A 22,302-nucleotide genomic window follows, 5' to 3' on the forward strand; every position below is an offset into this window, starting at 1 on the left:
CCATGCAGTGTCTTGAATACTTAAATCCTTAGAGAGCAGAAAGTTATCCTGGTCTTACAGTCTTGTAATCTTGGTTTTATAGGCTATATGCCTGTCATTTTCCTTCCTCAGACCTTCATATCATGTTGATTAATGAAAACTAAATGAGTCAGGGTGGTAAATCTTTCCAAGATATGCTTTCATTAAGAATATTGTGAACATAAGCAGCTAGATACAGAAAAGATCCCCTTAGTCCCTTCTGTTGAAGCAAAAGTTTGCAGTATGAGTTTCGTCACATTGGTAGACCTGAGATAATCCACATGAGAAAGTTTTGCATCAAACTAGATATTTCCAGGTTTCCTGCTCCTAAAAGGTACTTGTCCTGCTATATTTGACTGCCTGGATCAATGTAGAACAACTCACTGCCATCATACACTTTGATTTATACAGAAAATGAACCGGACAAACACATTTCTGGAATAAGAACACACCAAGGAAACCTCTTACTTGATGAGATAATGCTACACAGAGCAGCTCCTTTATAAATTGACATCTTTTGAGTAGAAGCCATCAAAAGAATTTAAAGACTTTTCTGCAGAGGATTGAGGTTATACTGTCCTCTTTGGTGATTTCACATAATAAAATAAATAAATAAATAAATATTTGAGAGGCAGGAGATGGAGGTGCTGCCTCATATCCAAACACTTGCTTTCACTAGTTGCCTTAGCTTCATTTTAATACAGCTCATTTCTTGATTAATACAGTTCCAGCATAATTTTGGATGCATGACTGATGCTCAGAGAAGAAGCTGGTATTAGGATAGACACAATCAAATTGGCCAGGGTCCCAAATTTTGGATGGATGTGGTCAGTCCTTACCAAAGGCAAGCTAGACACTTGTGTTTTGAAAATCCTCCCATAGGACCATATATCAGTTTTGCTATCAAAGTCATTACAGGGAAGATGCGAAACGAGTCATACCTTGGTAAACCCCTCTTTATCTTTTAACAGAGTCAACAGGTTCTGCCTTTTCCTCAGAAAGTGTACACAACCAAAAAAACCCGTCTTGATGTTAAAATAACTGTAATAGTATACATGATCTTCTGTGTTATCTGGACATACTTGAAAAAGATTACTAGAAACATTCATTCAAGTCTTAGTACACCTTTTCTTACTCATCAGCAAGCTAGATGGGAAAAAAAAAAACAAACAACAAAAAAACAAAACAAGAAAGAAAAAACATTGATCAAAATATGTAGAGACCTGTACCTAGGATGTGGATCTTAGAAGATGGGGTCATTATGAGATTTCAGATCCTCCTTTGAAGTTGATAGGATCTATCCTCCCATACTAGAGTAGGCGGAAAGTCAGTCATCTCTTTTTGTAATAGCAGCTTGTATTAATTCAGAGGGAAAGAAAGCACCTTCTTTCCACAAGGTTCCAGTATAATTATAGTGGAGCCTGGTGACAAAGCTGTCTCTCAGAAAACAGACCTCTCCAGAACCTGAAATGTTCTGTTAGTTTCTGCAAGAGTTGGTATAATCAAGAGAAGAGAAACAAGCATAAAGAAGAAATTGAAAGAATGAAGATTTCTGATGTCTGTCCTGCCAGCCTTGCAAAGCTCCTCTCTCTTAGAGGAAAAACACTCCCTGGGGACTCAGATCACATGCAAATAAATCAGTTGCTGAAGTCAACACTCTCGAAAAACATACTTATGTAAATGTAGAGTATATTTGATCATTTCTAGGAAAACAACACTTTCGTCATTTTTGCCATATGAGAAGGAGAAGGAGTGGGTCTTCTCGTTGCCCATCAGAAGGAGCGGAACCAATATAGAGTGTGGGTGTATTCATAGACCACAGATGCCTAATTTCTCATTGGAATAAAAATATTTTCGATTTAGAAGCCTTAAAAAGAAAATTATTTTAATCCTACAATTCTGACTAGGGCACTAGGGCACTGCCTGATGTACCACCCTTGAAAAAGACTCTCATAACCTTACACGTTATGAACAGAGCCCTTGTGAAAAGATCCATTATTAATGCCTATCATGACCACCAATTTGTTTTAAGAACAAGCTAATTTCACTAGTCTTAGGATTTCTAGCATGGGCACTCAGGTTAAGGCTCAGGTGGCAAAAAAGTAATTTATAAACATATTGAGATTCTTTAATGCAGAGAGCTAGTATCTACTAGAAGGTCTTTAAGTGTGAAAAAACTTAACCTGTATTTCATTTTAAATAGGGGTCTGGGGACTACTTCCAGCCTTTGGAGAACTAAGATGACTAAGCTGCTCAGGTACAAGTATTTCTAGTCAATTCCCAATGAGTAGAATGACTATTTGATTTAGAAAAATCCTGTGTTGAACCACATCTGTTGGAACAAGGAGCACTTCTAGAGAGGTATTTCTACATCGCTCCAGGTGAAACTCCAAAAGGCAGGTGACAAGCAACATGACAAATTACTGAGCATGAGATCAGATGCAGCAGTTATGCACATGCTCATAGACCACAGCAAGGTGAAAGTAATTCAGTTTTCATAATAGTCTCTTACTGTGTGGTAGAATGAGTCATATTGCTTTGTAATTGATTTATGGCTAGAGCATATCCACTGCTAGTGGTCCTAGCTTGAATGGCGCTCAGCCATTACTACTTGCTCATGCTTTAACTGTTCATACTTCACTTTCCTTTGACAAGGGAAGGACTTTTGCTTCAAGCTCTATAACCCGTTGAGAATATGAGTCTGGAACAGATGTTTCAGAAAAGAAGGAAAACTTTGAAGTAAATATCAGTTCTATTTTTTTCCTGTCATTAGGCAAACATGATATGCAGATTAAATTAGCTAATTTAGTAACAATAACAATAGATCCTAAAAATGAATACAATGAGATTCTAAAGGAATAAATTTAATTCAAATTTTATGAACTTAGAACATGAGCTCTAACTGTAGCGCCTGACTTAGAGCTGAGTACTGATATCAGCCCAAAGGAGTAGGGTAGAATAAGACAGCAAAAGCTTTGGTATATTTGCTCTCAGACCATAAATCAAAGGATCATGTGGTTATATATTTCGAAAGGCTTCTTTGACTGCCTTAACCAGGACAAGCAACTTCTTCAGAAGGTATTTGCAGAGGCAGTGTCATGAAGGAGGACACTGACAGAAGGCACTAGAAGTGTGCAACTCAATCAAAAAAAATGCTGGGAGGAGTCTACTGTATATATGAAATAAACCCAGCAACCACTGTTTATGAAATGTGTAAAGCTCCAAACTTGGGCACTCCAAGGAGCTTTATAGGAGAGAAAAAACTCAGCAGATTATTTATGGCACTCTGCAGACTGAAGTCATACTGTCCATTGGTAATGACTTGGTTTGTACTTATGATACTGGACTGTAACTTCTTAATAAAGCAACTTTCAAATCTATAGTTGATGCAGACCTGTATGATGATGTGAGAAAATTCATATTTAAGAAACATCAAACTGTGTTTCCACTTGCTCTCTCTCTAAAACGTAACGCTGCCATATTCAAGATAATAAATTGTAGATGTAGTATAATAATATACAGTATAGAAAACTCTAGTCACCATTGTTCTCCTGATAATCAAGTGCTATTTTCATAATGATCTCAATGATCAAGATGAGGTACATTTATTAACTTTCTAGCAAAGCAAAGGGGGCACTTCTTCCAAGAGACTCATGCCTGGGAAGATAATTATATACATAGTGTATATGATAGTGTGGATTTAACAAAACTTAAGCATGTGCTTAAATGCTTTGCTGAGTCAAGGTAGAGTTAAAAATATGTTAAGTGCTTTGCTGAAATTGGGCCTAATTCTTGCCAAAAGTGCACTTAAATCACAAAATTTGAAAGATTGCCAGCCTCAGAAAAAAACACCTTAAAATGCCCTTTTTCCAGAAAGAGTGGACAGTTAAATAATCCTCTCAGCTCTGATTTGTATTTAAATAGCATTTAATTTTGACCTTCTTTTACTATTATTCTTACTTTCATGTATTAAATAATTTCTTTTTTGTAGTTAACTTGCTCCCCCTGCCTTACTCTTAAAGTAATGCCATTTTTTTGTTAGTAATACAACAGTACTTTGCTACATTGCATAGACCAGACTGTGGCATTTAATAATATCTGGTAATAAAAAAAGAAACAAGGCTGCCTTTTTAGTACAAGTGTCTTCACAGTTCACTACTATGTGAAAGGAAGTATAGGAAATCATTTTAATTCTATATGATCCTGAAACAGAGGATACTTTATGGCATATATAAATTCAACATCAGTATGCCAGGCTACGAGACTGGACATTTCAACATCCTAACAAAAGTAGCAAAACCATCCTGAATTCTAGGCCATTTACTAAAAAATATTTTAAAAATTGGTGAATAAAAACTGGATTTCAGATTAGAAATTTTAGTGTGAAATAACCTATTTCACGCTTCATTTAAATTAATCCTGTATGTAAAGAGTTCAAGGTTGTAAAGTAAAAATCTTTTAACATTGGAATTGCATACTGTGACATAAGTAAATAATTCATTTTTCCTTTCCCGTTCAGAGTTAGATAATGATCCAGTTTACATAATCCTGTGGACAGTTTAAGACCTCCTAGCCTGCAATATTTTCTCAGACTTGCGCTAGGATGAAAATGTCAGTGATTGAAAATTCGTCTGCATCCACATAATACATTCCTGCAGATATTAAAAGGTGGCTGAGTGATGGACTGCTGCAATAGCAGCACGGTTTTAGCTGCTGAGAGTACAGTGAATTCCTGGCAGACCCGGAGCAGAGTCAGCTGTGAGGCTTCACTAAGCCTAGAGGAAACTCTCTGGGACAAACAGGTGAGGACCAAGACCCAGTTTCTCCTGTCCTTCTGCAGGGTGTTGGGGACTGAGATCACGTTATTTCCACCTGCTGTGCAAAGACAGACAAACCTGTAGCTCTCCCTTTAAAACCAGAAAGAAACTGAATAAGTCAGAGAAGATGTTTATCTTTCCAAAGAGTTAAGGTGAATTAAAGAGAGGAAGGATTATTCTAACCTGGACAGAAAAGAAATCCTCTGTTATTCAAAAGGACTACCGAATGATCCTGGATCTAAACCCAAGGACCCTGAGCAGCAGGATTAATACAGGTAGGGTTTCATTATTTTGTTTACCGCTGCATAAACACCTGCTACCTCAGTGAAGATTTATTTTGTCCAGAAATAAACTGCAAAGCCTGTCCTTATGCATGCAATAAGTTACTTCTATCATTTGTCCCTGAAGATCTAAACTGTAAACTCAGAAAATAAACCCTGAGAATGGCTGTGCTTATGTTGCAAAAAAGTCTGAGAGGGTTAACTTCAGGGACTAGAAAACTGAACAGACTATTCCAACCACCAGAAGAATTTTCTTGGTAACACAGGTACCATAGAAAAACACACAGAAATGCCAACCAAGGGCAGTGGATGCTTATAAAGAGAAATTTCAGGGCACATATAGGCACTCAGACATAAGATTCTGAAAAGATTGCAGGATGGCAAACTCTAATAAGGGTTATGTCCATGTACAGTGAGAGAGAAAGAAACACTGTTCCCCTCTTTTTCCTCTTTCCCATGGGGATACATAACATAAAATTTACCCTGGTTTTTGATGTCTCTTTCTTTGGGCAATATGTCTACATAAGAAGAGAATAAGTAGGTGGACAGATGATGCAAGGGGTGTAGTGTTGTAAGTAAAATACAACCATGACGTGTGACTTAAGAGAGCTACTTGACTGTGAGAAACCTGAAAGAGACTCCATGATAATTGTGCCTCTTCCACTGTGTTGGTAAATTATTCAGTAGATGTGCTGATTTTTATTAATCTGTTGTAACAGTTACATGGTTTTAGCAATCTTTCTATATACTTGTGTCCTATTAAAAGAAACAAGTCCAGCTCCTTAGTAAACCTTTCCTCCATTTCAAAGCATAACTGCTTTCCCATAAACTTTGTGTTATTTCTTCCTTTTAAAGTACAATAGCACTGGTTATACTATTTAGCAAGTACAACGATTCTTCCCTGCTGCCATTTTAGTTGCTGTTTTTCACCTTGAACCAAGAATTAAAGTAATTTGTCTGTTAAGTAAATACTGCCCATTACCAGTAGAAATAGTAGTTCTTCCTGCATTAGGCAGAGCAATCTGAACCTCTTCAACCGATCCTCTGACTGTTTTTCTCAGCATAGTCTGCCTTCTAATATTCTGTACTTACCTCATGAACTCATTTTCTATATAATTTTCTATATAATTTTTTTTTTTTTTTTTAATTCTTCTTACCAACAGTGGAAAAATCAGAGGCATAATAAAATAATAATAATTCTAGCACCATTGACAGAGGGAGTTTGAGAGATTGGATGCAGCTGACATCTAAGCACTTAAAATTGTCTATTTATCTGTCATACTTATTTTATTCTTTCTGAGTCCCAACTAAATGTCACTGATTTTCAAGGGGTGCTCATAAAGAGTTTCTGCTATGAACCCAAAGGGAGCAACGAGTAAGGTTTTTTTCTGCATGTGTGTGGAGAGGAAGATGGGAAAAATTAAGCATTAAAAATCAGTAATTAGGCAGTTAAGTGACAGTACAAACTCTGTTAAACATACTGTAAAATTGAATTAAAAACTGCAAGACCATTCCAGGGAGATTCTAAACTGCAATTAGGATTTAATTGTTACAGTGTTGAAGAGAGTTTTAAATCAGGGGAAAGCACTATCACTGGTGCTTAAAGAAGGTGCAGGAGTGTTACCTATAATGTGAGGTTAACCCATGAGAGGGACACGCAGCCTAGCTGTTCTGATCCCTGACCCGAGCTAAGGGAGTGTGCAGGTGGAGCTCAGTGGCACTGAGGCTTCTTGCTGCCTGCTGGGGGGCTAATTCAGCTGCAAATGCTCCCTGTGTGGTTTTTGAGCCTGTGCTCCCTACCCTGCCCTGCACCACCATCCACTTGCTTTCCTGAAGGTGCCAAAAAAGACCCAGCAAATTTAGCAAGATGAAGCGTGATGTATATCTGTGCCCCACGGCTGACACATGGACCGCTGACCCGGCAGAGTTATCGATAACTGCAGGGTGCAATACCTGACCCAGGTGAGGCTCTGTGCAGATGGGGATGACGGACACATCTGGCAGGATGGGGTAGGTGATCAGCACCTACATCCCCCAGCTCTGAGAAACCCTCCAGAAAAAACCCTGGGCCCAGCACACGCAGAGTGACTGAGGAAATCCGGTGAAAGAAACCTGTGCCCCTCCTCAGGGAAAAACGATAGATATTTTGCAATGCTGGTTCACTCCCAGGGCTGTCCTGCTGGCACAGCTGGAGAGGCAATGCACTGCGGTGAAAGAGGAAAAGGCAGCAGTGGGGACATGGTAAAACAGTGTAACTGAAGACTAGTGTCATGAAATATCTTCAGCTCTGGTTTCTCCCTTCAGAATAGCATCACTTGCATATATCTATGAAACTATTCTGCTCTAAAGCCAAATACTCCACTCTCTCGCCCAGTTCCAGATGGTTTCCAGAGAGGTAATTTTTTCCACTTAGAGATAACACTACCTTTGAAAATATTCACATTGAAAATCAAGCAACAGATATTCATTGAGACTAATTTCCTAGAGCAGCCATCAGTTTCCAGACACAGAAGCTCTCATAGACTTCCAGATTTCACATTCACCTCCTTTGCTTTCTCCGTACAAATATACGGAGATAAAAATAATGCACAATGTATTAGGCAGGATTTTCTTCACCAGTGACATTAAGAACAGGAACATATGTGATGTAGAAGCACTGGAAGATGACCAGCTGTGCTCTCAGTCTGTTCAGTCTGTTAATAGGACTAAACCTTCAGCTTTAGGCATTCTGGGGTACAGGGTGTGATGTAATAAGATATTCGGAAGAAAATGAAATATGAAATTGGATATGTAGTTAATTTACTGTATTAACAGGCAGCAGTCTTGTTACGATGTTGCCAAACAAGCATATTTAATATTTTGCTATGGCAAGTTATTGTAGGGGTAAATTAATTTTAAGAGAAAAGTGTCATTTGGGGAGGGGAAAGAAAAAACTAGAAGTCAAGGCCTACTGCTCTTTATCACTTTTAAGGCAAACTAGATGTTTAGAAATGTGTCAGAATAGACAAACTAATTTTATTTTTCCACAAGAAGCCATGCCAGTTTTTCCCTTTATCTTAAGCAGATTACTGTCATCACCATTCTTGCCAACAAGCAGACTCGTTGGAATATTTTTCAAAAATGAACACAAATATTGGATGCAAGCAGGTGGAATGAATTAATTATAAGCATATGGTTCTAACATAACAATTTCTGCAGTGTACTGTCGAGACATCTAAGGGTCTAGCTATACAACACATTTTGGCAACAAAACTGCTTTAAGAAATTATCAGTTGCAGGGATATAAATGTTTGTGGAGCCAGACTTACTGAAATGATCCAGACTGAACACCCTGCCACACACACACACATTTCTAGGACAGTTTTTATCTCTAAGCCATGGCAATGGTGTGGATTACATGGTGTCAAAGGGAGCAGGCAAGAACTGTGAGCTTTGGTGGGGAAATAGTTCTTTTTAGGACAGCTTCACACAGTAGCTTGTACATCTGTACAATATGTCCTATGATAGCCTATATCAACTGCACTTCCAGACTGCAAGTCCTTTAGTGGTAGAGGCAACTGAAGATGTTCCTGGCTTGCACTGGTCCTTGACAAACTCCCAATCTACTCTATTGATGCAAGTTATTGTTCCTTTATTTGGTGGAGATCTCTGAGATAGACCACAAAAGAGGTCTGAATTAGAGAAAGACAGCCAGCAAACAAGCTTAAAGAAAGAAAAAAAAAAAGCCCAGATCCACACAGATTCACAGACACAAACAGTGGGATCAGATGGAGGCAAGATGCAGTAGAGGGAGTGAGCCTGCCACTCCTGTGATGCCAGCACCAGGCAAAGCTCAGCAGCATAGAGCCTGGTGCACCATTAGCTAACCTACTTTAGAGTAGAATAATATTATGGTTTTATGTTGGTCACATATTCACATGCAAATTCCTGTCTTTTTTCTTAGTTAATTTAAAATGTAGTAAAAGTACAAGTACCCTGAATATTTAGATAGTTATTCATTATATTGGGTTTTATTAAGCAGAAATGGCATGTGGCATTTTTGAAGATGGCTGTGAAGCAGAAGAGACTAGAAATTAATAAAAAGTACTAGATTTTTACAATCCAATCTAAATTCAGATATGAATGTGCCATTATTTTGTTTAAAAAAGTTTGCTTGTCTTTTCTGTGTATATATATGATTATTTAAAAGCTCAGTTTTTGAAAACCTACTGTGAGATCAGCACTTTGAAAAATCAGATCCCCTTCTCAAAGGGCTTGAGTACAGCTTTACATGGAAACTAATTTCTCTAGATATCGGGCTTTAAATCAGTCTTTACATTCAGATTCAGTTTTTGATCCCTAGGCCTGCAGAATAGCCCAGTGTGACACCTCACAGCTGCCATGGGACGACAAGAAGCAACCCATAACCAATCAACGCAAAATCATTTTGTTCTTAGCAAAGGTTTCACATACAAATTACCACAATAATTTAGAGCAGACAAAACCCCCCAAAACAGTGGCTTTTCTATAATCCAGCAGATGGTGCTATGATGCAATAAACTGATTCAAAAACACAAGAAATACACTGAATATGAACATTTTGCTCCTTTACCTGGTGCTGCTGCTTTTTTGGTGGCTGGTTTGGCTGCAGGAGTTTTTGCTGGCTCTTAAAAAAAGAGAACAAATTAAACCAATTACTACAAAGTATTATAGCTTAAAAAAATAGAAATCTGAGGAAAGGTTTCCAATGAGATATAGCCTGTAGCATCTTTTTTTTTTTTTTTTTTTTTTTTTTACTCAAAGGCATCTACAAAATAACCAGCTGAAGGGCTAACAAACTCTTGCCGTTAGGCACTGAATCACTTCTTTTAGCTTTTTCTGTCTAGTAATTAAATATCTATTGGCAAAGCAGAGGAAAGCAGGTATGTAGGTATTCAGGCACGGCCTCGCTGCTCAGGCAGCAGCTATGGGCTGGGAGCCTCTGCATTTCATCTTGCAGCTATGAGAGCAGAAAGCCCTGAATCAGCCTATGGCAGCTGGCAAGGATTCACTGCTGTGAATTCAGCAGTGCTGCTTCTTGGGATCCCACAACTATTCAGGTGGAATCCTTTCCCCCTAATCTGAATCTCTCCCTGAGGAGAAAAGCTGAAATCAGGCTACTTATGCAAAGTGTATTTGCAGACACGGCTACACCAGGAATATCTCTCCATCTGAAAGGATGGAGGAGCATTAGGACAACAATTTCATGGTTGATCCTGAACTTGAAACAGCAACTGCTGGGTTCTCCTAGCAGAGAAACTGTATCTATTAGTCTGCTTAACTGTAGTTTTTATGTTCTTGGTGTTTCCTTGAAACATTTGCACTACCCTCTCTTTGCTGAGGTAGCACAGTTCCTTGCAGAATGATGTCCAGATGATGAAGTGTTTGTGCATCCCCAAGCAGACTTGAAGAATCTCAGCCCTGGATAAAAGAACCTAACTAGCCTACTGGATTTATTTACTATTTGTAACTAATTTACATATTTAGTTAATTGCTTTTATTCACAGGAACTACTAAAACAGACTGTACTTAAACCACAATAATTTAACAAATATCCATAAACTAAACTCCACTGACTTTCAGAATGTTTTTTTTTTATATCAACTAGAAGATCCTCTAACTTAAAATTCACATTTCCATATTGTGAGAGGAAATAATTAATCATTTAAATCACAATCTGAATTACAGAATGCCAAAAGATGTTAGTCAGTCCTTCACATCTGTCACTATGTTATTACAAAGAAAATGGCTAAATCAGGAACGTAATTTTGAGTTCTTCCCCTTCAGTCTTTGAAAAGTTCATAAAAGATGCTTCAGATTGTCTTGTGAAACAGAATGAAAAAAAAAATATAGTTTGCATGTGTGGGATTGTTTTGTTTCCATCCATTTAAAAGCCTGAAGCAGATAATTATATCCTAACTTAGTTATTATCACAGCATTGTAATTACTTGTGGTGCTTGCCCCTCCTTCAGGGAAGTATCTAGAAGACCTTGGAGAAGAATAAACTTAGTATTACTTTCTAGAGTGCCCACTCTTGTAAAAGAAACAGGAGATCCAACACACATATTCTACAAATGACAAGATGGACTTATACAAAACTGCAGGACTCCTGTATTTATTCCCTTCTGAGCTCTCATCTACAGTTTGCTGACTAACAAGACTGTTTTTTACTTTTTGTTCTACCAAGATTTTAATTTTAATTTGAGACAGTTATTTTCTGGGCAACAAAAATAATTGAGGAAATTGAGGAAAAAATGTAAAATGAAGAATATGTTTGACCAAAACCTTGTGTGATTTACTTTTTATTTAACTTTCAGTAGCACTGAAACAAAAGTGCCAGATGTTTTAAACTTTCTTTTGTAAGCGTATTCTTTTTAGTTTGTAATTCACAAATTATTTCAGTGCTTATGACTCTGCATCTTTATGTGAACACGTTTCAGCTGAAAATGTCAGCCTGCAAATTTCACTCATGAGATGGACCTGGGAAGTTTTGCTGTGACAGCTACTGGGGAGTTCTCCCATGAGAGAAATCATATGCCCAAATGAATAAATCCTTTAAGACCTGGTTGCAAACAGGCAGTTAGTTCACTAACATGACATTAGTTGTAGAGTAAGTCTATTGAATCTTTTGTTCAATGTTTCTGCAAAATTTGAGTAGGAAACCAATGTATAAGCTTTTCTTGATTGTTAAAAGAAAACTTTTAATAAATTCCTGCAAAATTGAGGATGACGGGAATATTCTGCTCTACAGGTTGGGAAAGAACATGTATGGAGATGGTAGTCAGTGCATTCTTTAATAATGAATTTGAATTAGATTTCAAAGCCCCATAATTTTCCTAATTTTTCTTATATACAGTACTTTCAGAACAGAGATCTCAGCAAATGAAGTCTTACCAGTGAAACTGTCTTACTATCCTTATTGTGGTGAGGCATTGATGCTTGCAAATTTGTAGAAAATGAAGGCATAAGACTTCTCTTGTTAACCATACCATGTTCTCAGAGCATTTTTTTGTTATTTATGCAGAACAGCCCAGCCCCTACCTCTTTTCTGCCTCAGAAGTCTCTCTGAATCCAAAGTAACTAGATAGACAGGGCCCATGTTTTGCATTTGTGAAGATAAATTTGGTGGCTCTCAACATGTTCGATGCTCAGTCTTCTCAGCTCATTTACCAAAATTGCTGCCACTGAGAGAACATTCAGCTGACACTTCATTTGACATTTCCTTCCCCATGAAACTTTTGTTTTTGAAGACAGTGATAGAAAAGAGGGAAAGGCAAAACTGTCAGTCACGAAAAGAAGTGTGGAATTAGAAGTGGGATAAGAATGGATTTAGAAAGTAGGAGGCAGCTGAAGTCTAAACATGTCATTTTTCAATTATAAACGGTGTAGCTACTTTATTCTTTGTATTTTCAACAATTCAATAACTATCATTCTGGATTGTTGAAACATGCTGTTTGAAACTACATGACATATAAACAGATCATAACCTATAGCACAGTAGTTTCTTACTTTTGAGTTCTTTGGACACAGCAGCTTCTTTTTTATCTGTAAGACAAAAAAACCCACATATGCATAAAAACACAGGCAGTTAAAATGATCCCTGATACTCCAAACTTCTTCCAATGTTCAACTGAAGTTCAAGCTAATGAATATCTTTCATGCTTGTGAAAAAGAGCACATATATGACACTTACCAAAACTGAGCCAGTGTGGAATATCTTATGAACCTAAAGAAATTCAGTCAGTCCTACATATGGACCATGTAAGAGTAGGCAAAATCTGTCCCTGGTTGGTTTAAACAAAGTTAAAATAACACGGCTGTATCAAAATACAGCACAGTCAGGCAGTCTACCAGTGAGACTTAACTAAGATGTTCAGTCTCATCTTCAGTTAAGGTGTCATTTTTGTGCCACTCTTTGTAGGACTGATGGCTGAGAGAAGATTTGGAATCTTTACTGACCAGATGTAAGTGAGCAGAAATACTCAGTGATAGCTTCTCTCTTCATTATGATTTTTGGTGTTATTCTACCTCAGGATTTTTAACCGGGTGCAAAAATCAGCCATTTTTATAACCATACTTGGGGCCTTATGTACTTTTTTCACTAGTCTCACCTGTACAGCTAAGAAGTGGTTCATGGAGGTCCTCTGAGACAGGAAGCAAAGATGCATAGACAAGTGGTAGGAATCACTTCCCTGGGTGCCCATGAGGAAATGAACATCCTCTCTAATAATCTATAGTGTGCCTAGAATATAGGCAGGATAATGCTTATGTCCACAACATATATGAATGATAAACACTAATACAAGAAATACTTCAGGGCAGAAGCTGCCAAAATAAGTAGCTTGCAAAACCAAGACTATCCCATTACTGAGAATAATACAACGTTACTGCAGTTTCTGTTGCTCTCTAAATTGCTGTGAAGAAGTTGATATGAGATAAGGTAATGAAAATGACTGCCAAGTAGTCTAATAAAAAGTCTTGAAAAATTGAGAGGAAAATACATTTCTATTTGGGTGATATGATGCTCTGAACTGAAATGTTTCTAGGTTAATCCTCAGCTTCCACTAACTCTCTGTGAAAGCATGTTTTGCAGGCATTACTTCAAAGTATGATAATTACCACATTTAGATGAAATTAATCATGAGGCAGCTTTCAGCCACGTTATCTGGCCAAGGAGCCTATTGAAGCCTTCAAGAAATGCCTATTAGTTGCCAGATATGGAAATTTTAAAAGGTGTATATTGCAGCGATATGAATCATTTATCACAATAATCTTCTATTGCTGGAGGTTATAAAAAACTAAATAAATTGGCAGCATCATTTACAATAACAGACTGGATCTAAATGAAGCCCTCAAGTTCTTTCTTTCCTTTTTTCATATAAGTCATCATTTATTAGGGCAACATACTTCTATATATATATTTTAGAGCCATAATTTATATTGAAAGAATGAATGTGTTTTTCCATCATCTGAAACACATAACCTATAGTAAATTCTGAATAAATATCTGGAAAATTTTTCCAGTAAGAAAATCTTATAATTTAGGGGGTTTTGGTGTATTTTTGGTGTTGTGTTTTGTCCTTTAAGAGTAGAAAAATTACCAGGAGCTGATTCCAATAGCATATGTTCATATGAAAATTTAGATATTTTTACTCTTAGGTTATTCTTTTCAAGCCATGTTGCCTAAAGTTTGATTTCTAAAGCCATACTTATGCAGCTAGGTTGGAATGATTTACAGAAAATTGTCCAGAGGTGTTTTTGTAGGACCTTGAACCATGGAGATTCCTGTGAATGTATATAGCATTTACACCTAGTCACCTCACACTTGACTAAAATAAATGACCTAATTGCAAAGAACTGAGCAATTGGTAGGTATCACAGAAGAAGGGAAAACTGATCAGAACTTCTGAAGTCCCTAAATGTAGTTACCTGCTATAAGGCACAAATAGTATGTAACTAAACAACTCAAATGAAAATAATACCAAAAATGAATCGAACAATGAGTTATATTAGTGTAATTTAAGTCAAGGAGCATTTACTTCATTCGTTTTTGTTTTGCACCAGTCTAGGTTTTAACTTTTAAATTACGGCACTGTGATTGGGGAACACAGCTTATATTACCTCAGGTTTTTATAGTCATTATGTCTTCTTCTTAAAAACAACAACAACAATATCTCTGGCCTCTTGGTCTGTCTGGTTTTTGGGGGTTAGTTAAGAAGAGGAATTTCCAGAAGAAATTAACATTTTTTCAAACACCAGTGTTAGACAACCTATGAGCATTATCTTAAACACATCTTTGCCAATAAGCCTAGGAAGTATAATCCCTGGAGCTTTAGGTTATTTTCTCTTTAAAACTTTATATCTGAAGTCTGGCAGCAGGAAAGGTAAGCATATGACACGAGAATGATGCTGACATTTCTTGGAAGCCATGTAACTTCATTAGGACCCGTATAACACATGAACATCAGTCTGGGTGCTCTAGCAGCCTTGACCTATAGTATGGTCAAAAGCACTGTGACTGTCCTTGGTATTGGTGACAGAACTATTTGATATCCAACAACAAGTAACGCATTTTATTCTCAAGAAAAGCTCCATTTCTACAAGACTGTAAAGCAATTAAAAAACCAACCATTTGGTAGAATTACTATAAGAGGTAAGACTTCAAAATCTGATGCTTTTGGTAATTTGCTGCCCAGTCTGAAGCAGTCAATTTTTTGGAAGTTGTTAAGGATAGTTTTGATATTCAATTCTTAAAGGTCTTATGTAAAACACCCAAATACTGAGCAATCCAAAATTTTGGGATACTGCTGACAACCCTGGCCATGGGCTTTTATGAAAGCACTTGCAACAGGCTTTAAAAGGCTATGCACCATAGCTAACAAAATAATTTGACAGCTGTGGAGGACTGTGAAGCACCCTTTCCTTTTTACAGATATTCTCAGGAGATATTTGAAGACAGTTGCATTCTGGTCTGTATTCTCAAAAAGCAAACATGGTTGGACAAGCTCCCCTCTTCCCAGGTGATTGAACAGGTTTTCCTTTTACTGACTCTTGAAAAAGATTAAAGTACAGTAAAGCATTTTTTAATTATTTTATTAAAACCCACCAAATATTTAAACAAACATGATCTGACTTCTTATCTGTACAGGCTAAAAGGATAAATTTTGAATTCAAACTAGGAATGAGCATTTGGCAGCTCGCACAGATGTATCTCAGTAGAACAGCAAAGCAAATACTTTATTCTTTTGCCTCTTTTTAGCACATAGCTCAATCTTTTCCTCAGGCCTCGATCAGCATTCTTTTGAAGTAAACTAGCAGTACACAGTAACTGCAAGTGACATATAAACTACACATGGGGCAATAAAAAAAAATCCCTTTAAGCTTATATAGTGCCTTTCATGCCAGTGAGTCCCTAGGAGGTTGGTAATAAGCCATTAGACAAGGATGCCCCAGTGTTCTAGTACAGAATGTGGCTGAGTTTAAACAAACTTCCAAAATGGAATATTTCAAACATTGCTCTGCGTCGAATTCTAGATCTGGGGTTCACAAAACTTTTACACCTTTTTAAGCAATAGATTTATAATACAGTGTGCCTTTGAGAACAGATGATCTTCAGCAGCTCCATACAACCTCTAATTTTTATAGATAAAAAGAAGTTCAAGGAAATAAATGAATCTCAAATTCCACTCTCTGGAAAGGCTTCTCTTCCTAGAAATCTCTCACTCAAGTATATATATATAAGTGTATAAAAAAATCTTAAACTAAAAGTATTATTCAGATGAATGAGTATTTCAGAGATAGTATATTGATAGCTCTGCTAATGATGCACTGTTTAAAATTACTGTCTTAAACCACTTTTACTACTGGCAGCATTATTTTATATGTTGTATCTAAAACAACCTTTCCTTTTGGAAGATTACCAAAGAATATGATGGTACTGTCAAATTTACAAACAAACTAATTTCAGCATCGGCAAACACAGTGTCTGAACTGAGCAGTAGCTAATATCCTAATCAAACACTGTGTAACCAAATAGCTAAAGTTAAGGATGCTAAGGATGCAAGGATTCCCCAGTACTGGCTGACCTGGATTAAGCACCAGTATCCTGAGAAATTGCTAGATGCCTCCAAAAGACATAATTCATTGAATCAAAACTAAAGAGAATTTTAAAATGTTAAGCAGTTATTAAAAGAGGAATTCTTACCCCAAACCTCAACTAGCACTGAACATCTACCTTCTCTATTTTTTAGCTGATGATAACATACTAGAATGGACCTAATCAAACCCCACTGATTGGCTAATGTTCTACACAGACCCACAGAAAATATGTTGTGTGATGAGGATGCCTCATACAACATGACCATAGACTGACTCAATTATGTTTCTAATAAGACTTACACAAATCTTGCATCATTGCTTGGCTCTTACCATATATTTTGACTTAGGTATTCAATATTATTCGTGATTAAAATTAGGAGAAGAAAAAGAAATGAAGGCTGAAAAATGAAGAGAAACTTAAAGAATCCGAGAGAACTGTGTTGAAAATTGAAATTATATATTCCAATGTCTTGAAAACAAATTTGTGCTGGTTCTCCAGAAAAAAAAAAAAGAAAAAAAGAAAAAAAAAGAAAAAAAAAAAAAGAAAGTCTTCTGGCTGTTTTTACCCACCAAAGAACAATCAAGACCATGCTTTGCAAGCCTAGTTCTGGCTTTGCAAATGCAACACAACAGCAGAGCCTTTAAGACAAGGCACCTTACGAGTATGACAGCTAATGTTGCCTTTGCTGCTCTGAGCAGGAGTTCGCAAGAGTGGAAATAAAAATGATAGCAGGTGGCATCTGGTGGCTGAGAATTTCCATCATGTGAATGAAAAACATAATTAAAGTCGCCTAGAGACTAGTCTCAGTAGTCTGCTCCCAAGCTAGCAGATGTACCAGAATTTTAAAACAATTTATTAAGTAGCAAGATTTGCAGTTAAAGTGATTTGTAGTTGTAAAGGAGCAAGACACTGCAGATAGCTGAGCATTATGAAAAATGAACTGCTATTGAACATATAGTAATTAAACAAGCATTTTCAAAATTCCTATTGAAATATGCTGTGGTCTAGCATTTATTTTTTCATTTACTTGAAGTTCTTAAAGTTTATTTCTACAAAATAGTATTGATCTCAATTAATATTCCAACATTCTGAGAAGTGTTCAGTTCTGCCTGTCTTTAAGAAATTGTTACTCAGTTGTTTTATAATTTATACTATTTTTGATAATTTTACACAAATTGTATGGCATTAATGAAGTCATTGTCATCTTACCACATCTCAAAGCTCTGGGGAGTATTTTTTTATGTTGATTTCAGTCACTTCTAACAGCAGATGCCCACATATAGAGATATTTTAGCAAAGTGCCTATATTTTCTATTGTAATATGTCCATTTTTCAATTAAGATCGTAAATATTTCATATTACAGGGAATTAAACCAATATTGTTTCTTGTTTTCAGTGGGCTTAAAATCTAGGAAGGCTGTATCAAAACTTCCATACTAATATAAGATTCATTTTTTAACATACTTCTCCCTAACCCTAAAATTTGACATAGGCATAAAAGAGCTGTTCAGAAATACTAACATACCTCCCACATAGAAAATTCTGTGTTTGGACCAACACATGATTTTGTTCCCCATCTTAATCACTGAGCATGATATTGCCATATGCTCTGTGACAACTACTGACAAAAACTCCTCGTACTTTTCCAAAATACCATTTCTTTGTGAGCGTAAGAAAGGCACCTCACTGCACTGACGATGCTGAAGATGTGAACAAGGAAAAGCAAGGTACTGCGCCACTGCTGCTTCAGAGCTGTTCCCTGACCCATTCAGTGACAACAATAAACTCCCTGACCAGAGTTTAACTAGCTTCCTTTGAGAATAACTTGGGAATAACAGGTAAATTTATTGGCAGAGACCAATAAACCTTGAATCCCAGATTTCAGGTTTCGCGTTTAAATCTCTCCAGGCTGTAGAACATGATATGAGGAGAAACTGCAGATGATGTTATTATTGCTGGGTGAAAATGGGAGGCAGTGGAGGTTCTGGAAGGTAAAATCAAGTTTCCTCAAGCAACATGAGACTGGACTATAAGAAACAATTCTCAAAATGTACTGATAAACAATGTGGGATATAAAGGGGTTTGAAGAATTTAGGACTATGAAAAACTAGCTAACACTCTTCTGTTGCTGATTACAGTAGAAAATTGGTGATAGTACTCTAACATATTGACAGATCATTTTCCATTGCAGCAGGAAATTTATTCAAGCCCTTTCTTCCACTCTCTGTGAAGGGTGCTCTCTCTCCTTACCATCATCTCTATTTCCTTCCCACTTAGACTTTCTGATAATTTCTTAATTTCTTTGGTGTCTCCAAGTTCCATCTGATCACCATCCCTTGCGTGTGTTGCTTCCCCACTGCACTGTCTCCTCACACCACTATATCCATAACCGTTTACAAAGAAGGTCTATATTCTGCACAGCCACCAAGTGCCTTCAAGCTCTGATTAGCACAGCATCAGAGGCAAGTAGTAGCCAAAAGCCCACAGAGCTTTCCAGAAACTTGTGTGGCAACGCACACGGTTCAAATACTAAATGTTACCTTGGACAGATTTCCCAAGATCATTAGAAGAGTTCACTCAACAGAGTAAAAAATAAACCAAGTGGAGATGGATGTGAGTAAAGAAGTGATTCAGCTACACTTGTAGTACAAAACAGCCCGCGCTTTGGGAATGGCCAATTTCAACTGTACCAGTGATTCATGGTTCCACTAATTAGTGATTTTTCCTTTCTACTTTGTAATTGCTGAAATGGATTCATTCTCCCCCACTGCAGAGCAGGTGGAAACATGTTCTATTGCCTTCTGCATTCATCAGGAATGGTTTAAAAAAGCAGAACTTGAGCACAATGTGAGATCACAGTCATCCACACACGGGAAGCTGTAAGTGCAGTTAATTATACAAGCTGCAGTCATTTAAGGAAAAGATAATGCTTTTTGTGTAGCAAATGCAGGTAACAACATCAATTCCTAAAGTTTAAGAACCAGATCTTTTCCTGGAATAAACTCTCATTTGAATTATTGTAAATATTATAACAGCTGAAAATTTTCTTCAGTGTTTTTTTACTTTTGCTTGAAACAGCATGGGGGATATACTCTCTACATATTTCTTAAGAAATCTCAGCACCAATATTTTTCAAATGATTCACAAGAGGGGGTTTTTTTTACAGTCAGAATAGACTTTAAGTGTATCTATGTTATGCGTCCTTGTGATATCTTTCTGTACTTCTCAACACATTTAAATATCTCTCTGTTGGATAGATGTATGTACAGATGGAATCTGTAGACATTATCACTAGGACGAAGATATTTTTTGTAGTTCTGAACAGAGATGCAGTCAGCATTCTCACTCTGTGAAAAGGGAGATCTTTTATAATGTAATGTCCATCCGTTCATCTTTATAGGTGACACACTACTCTAATTACACTCTCGTAAGTGAAGCAAAATCTATGAGAAAGCAACCTCAAGCAGAACCTACTGCAATCAAGCTAAAAATCAATGCACTTATAACCACAGCTTTGTATGGCTCTTCCGCTTAAGAACATCTGCCTATTCTATTATCCTAATCATTCAATAATACTTCATCCAGTTTAGTCTCTCAGAGTTACGTATAGCAAAGCCACAAAGTTGGCTCTGCTTCTTGAAAAACAGATCAAGAGAACAAGCATGGCCACTGGGAATATTTACTGAAAGGTTAAACAATTCTAACTAAGAGTGAAGTGTAAAGGATGTCTTATTATAAGCCAGGAATACCTCTTGGTCTATTAACCCTTCTAGGGGAAAGGCATCCAAGAGACTGAGGTATACTCTCAAATAAGTGACATGAAAGTCTTTATCAAATATGTGTTCATTAAAACTTAGTAAAAGCGTTAAAAACTTCATTTTCAAGGTCAAGGAAAAATTTTCTTTTTCTTTTTAAGTGTAAAGCAAAACAAAAGAAAGAAAATCAGCCTGATCCCAAACTCTAAAGATTCCTACTGACTTTATTTAGCTATAGATTCAAGCCTTCAACTTGTCCATTGAGTGACAGCAGAAAATAGGTAGCACTACATAGGTATGTCATTGTAACCTGGCTGACATGTCTGTGCATGGATGTTTCACATAGAATAATTATCCTAAATATCAGGTCTGCTGACTCAGATGTGCATCTTATTTTGAGGACACAGAACTGTTTTCCTTCATTAAAGATTAACTTTGCATTGTTTGAGGCATAGTCGTAGTCTAATCCTGTTATTTCTGGATGTGACTGGAAAAATAAACATTACATTAAACTCCAGACCAACATAAACAGGGTTGATGCAATAAATTAGATTCCTTAATTAAAGCTATGCCACCCATCTGCTTGCGCAGCATAGGTACTTCATTCTACACACCTGAAAATCCAAAGGCAAACTGGTTATTTAGTTACCTGTGTGGACTTTAGACTGAATATGTATCATCTTCAAACTGGATTATTTATAGTATCCCCCAAAAATTCTTTACAAGACTGACAATGCAGCATCTGAAGAGATTGCCTGTCAGACATCAAAATGATGCCTATTCTTTGCTCAAGGAGATTTCTCTTGCCAACTCATCAGAAAGTGAGTTTGTAGTACAAACCCAAGCCTCCTCCCTTTTCTCTATATTTATTAAAGGGTTGACATTTCTAATTCTTTGCCAACCAGATCTTACCACCATCATTCACCATTTGCCTTTCTCACATGACTCCCTGTTTTGTGCAGTCAAAGATGGAAAAGAACAAACACAAATCAACAGGTCTGGGCTGAGCAATACTCAGCGTAACCTGAAAATGCTCAGCTCACAATAGTTAGCACAGAGGCTGCTGAAAGGTGCTTAAGATTAATTCTCTGCCGTTAACATTTCCTGAATGGAGCAGGCACCTCAGACACTGAATATTTACGTTCTTCTCTTTTAGAGCTTTCTTTGCACAACACAGGCAGGTGGACAAGAATGGGAAGGGAGACTTGAGTTTCCTCTAAAGCTGATACATACTAAATGAAAGAGGAGGAGAGTCTTCCACATCAGAATTGCCACATCAATTGCAATGAAGAGCCGGTCTTACACTGAACCAATTACTACAAGGTGAGGGAGAGACAAGAGGAAAGCAGGACAAACTTGTTTCTAACTCTTTACCTCTTTGCATTTCACCTTATTTCTAGCTGTTGAACACTGAACCCTAACCATGTTCTGGAAGGGCTTAAGTGTTTGGTTTGGTCTTGGTATAAACAACATTACCATTCGTGGCTGAAGAACTCTTTCAACAGGCAATAAGAGACAGTATTTTCAGAAACACCACGATGACCTTGCAATCTATACTTTTTTCAGAAGTGGTAGAGGTATTTAGGAGCTCAGTTCTCACAGAAAATCAATGGGAATTATGTGCCTGGCCTACTTTGACGTGCTTGTAAATCCTACCAGGTGCCATGCTACGTCTTTAGGCACCTAAATATCTTTGAAATCATGTTGTCAGTCACTGATAATGATGAAGCATAGAATACAAAGTCCACTGAGTGCTTTGAAACTTTCAGTGTAGGACACATTTGAGTTGCCTTTTTTCTTGTTTCAGAAGCAGA

General features: G+C 37.1%; 1 protein-coding gene across 12 annotated transcripts in view; it reads right to left on the minus strand.

Annotated features, from left to right (window-relative positions):
- The window catches only part of TRDN (triadin), a 244,997-nt gene that overhangs the window by 87,516 nt on the left and 135,179 nt on the right, over positions 1 to 22,302 (minus strand). For all 12 annotated transcript variants that reach the window (XM_074896244.1, XM_074896239.1, XM_074896247.1 and 9 more), the window contains 2 exons: positions 12,644 to 12,679; positions 9,708 to 9,761 (listed from right to left, as the gene is read on the minus strand). In XM_074896244.1, coding sequence (XP_074752345.1) covers positions 9,708 to 9,761; positions 12,644 to 12,679 — 90 coding nt within the window. The remainder of the gene's footprint in view (positions 1 to 9,707; positions 9,762 to 12,643; positions 12,680 to 22,302) is intronic.

This window comes from Athene noctua, chromosome 1 (assembly GCF_965140245.1).
Source record: "Athene noctua chromosome 1, bAthNoc1.hap1.1, whole genome shotgun sequence".
Taxonomy (NCBI): domain Eukaryota; kingdom Metazoa; phylum Chordata; class Aves; order Strigiformes; family Strigidae; genus Athene; species Athene noctua.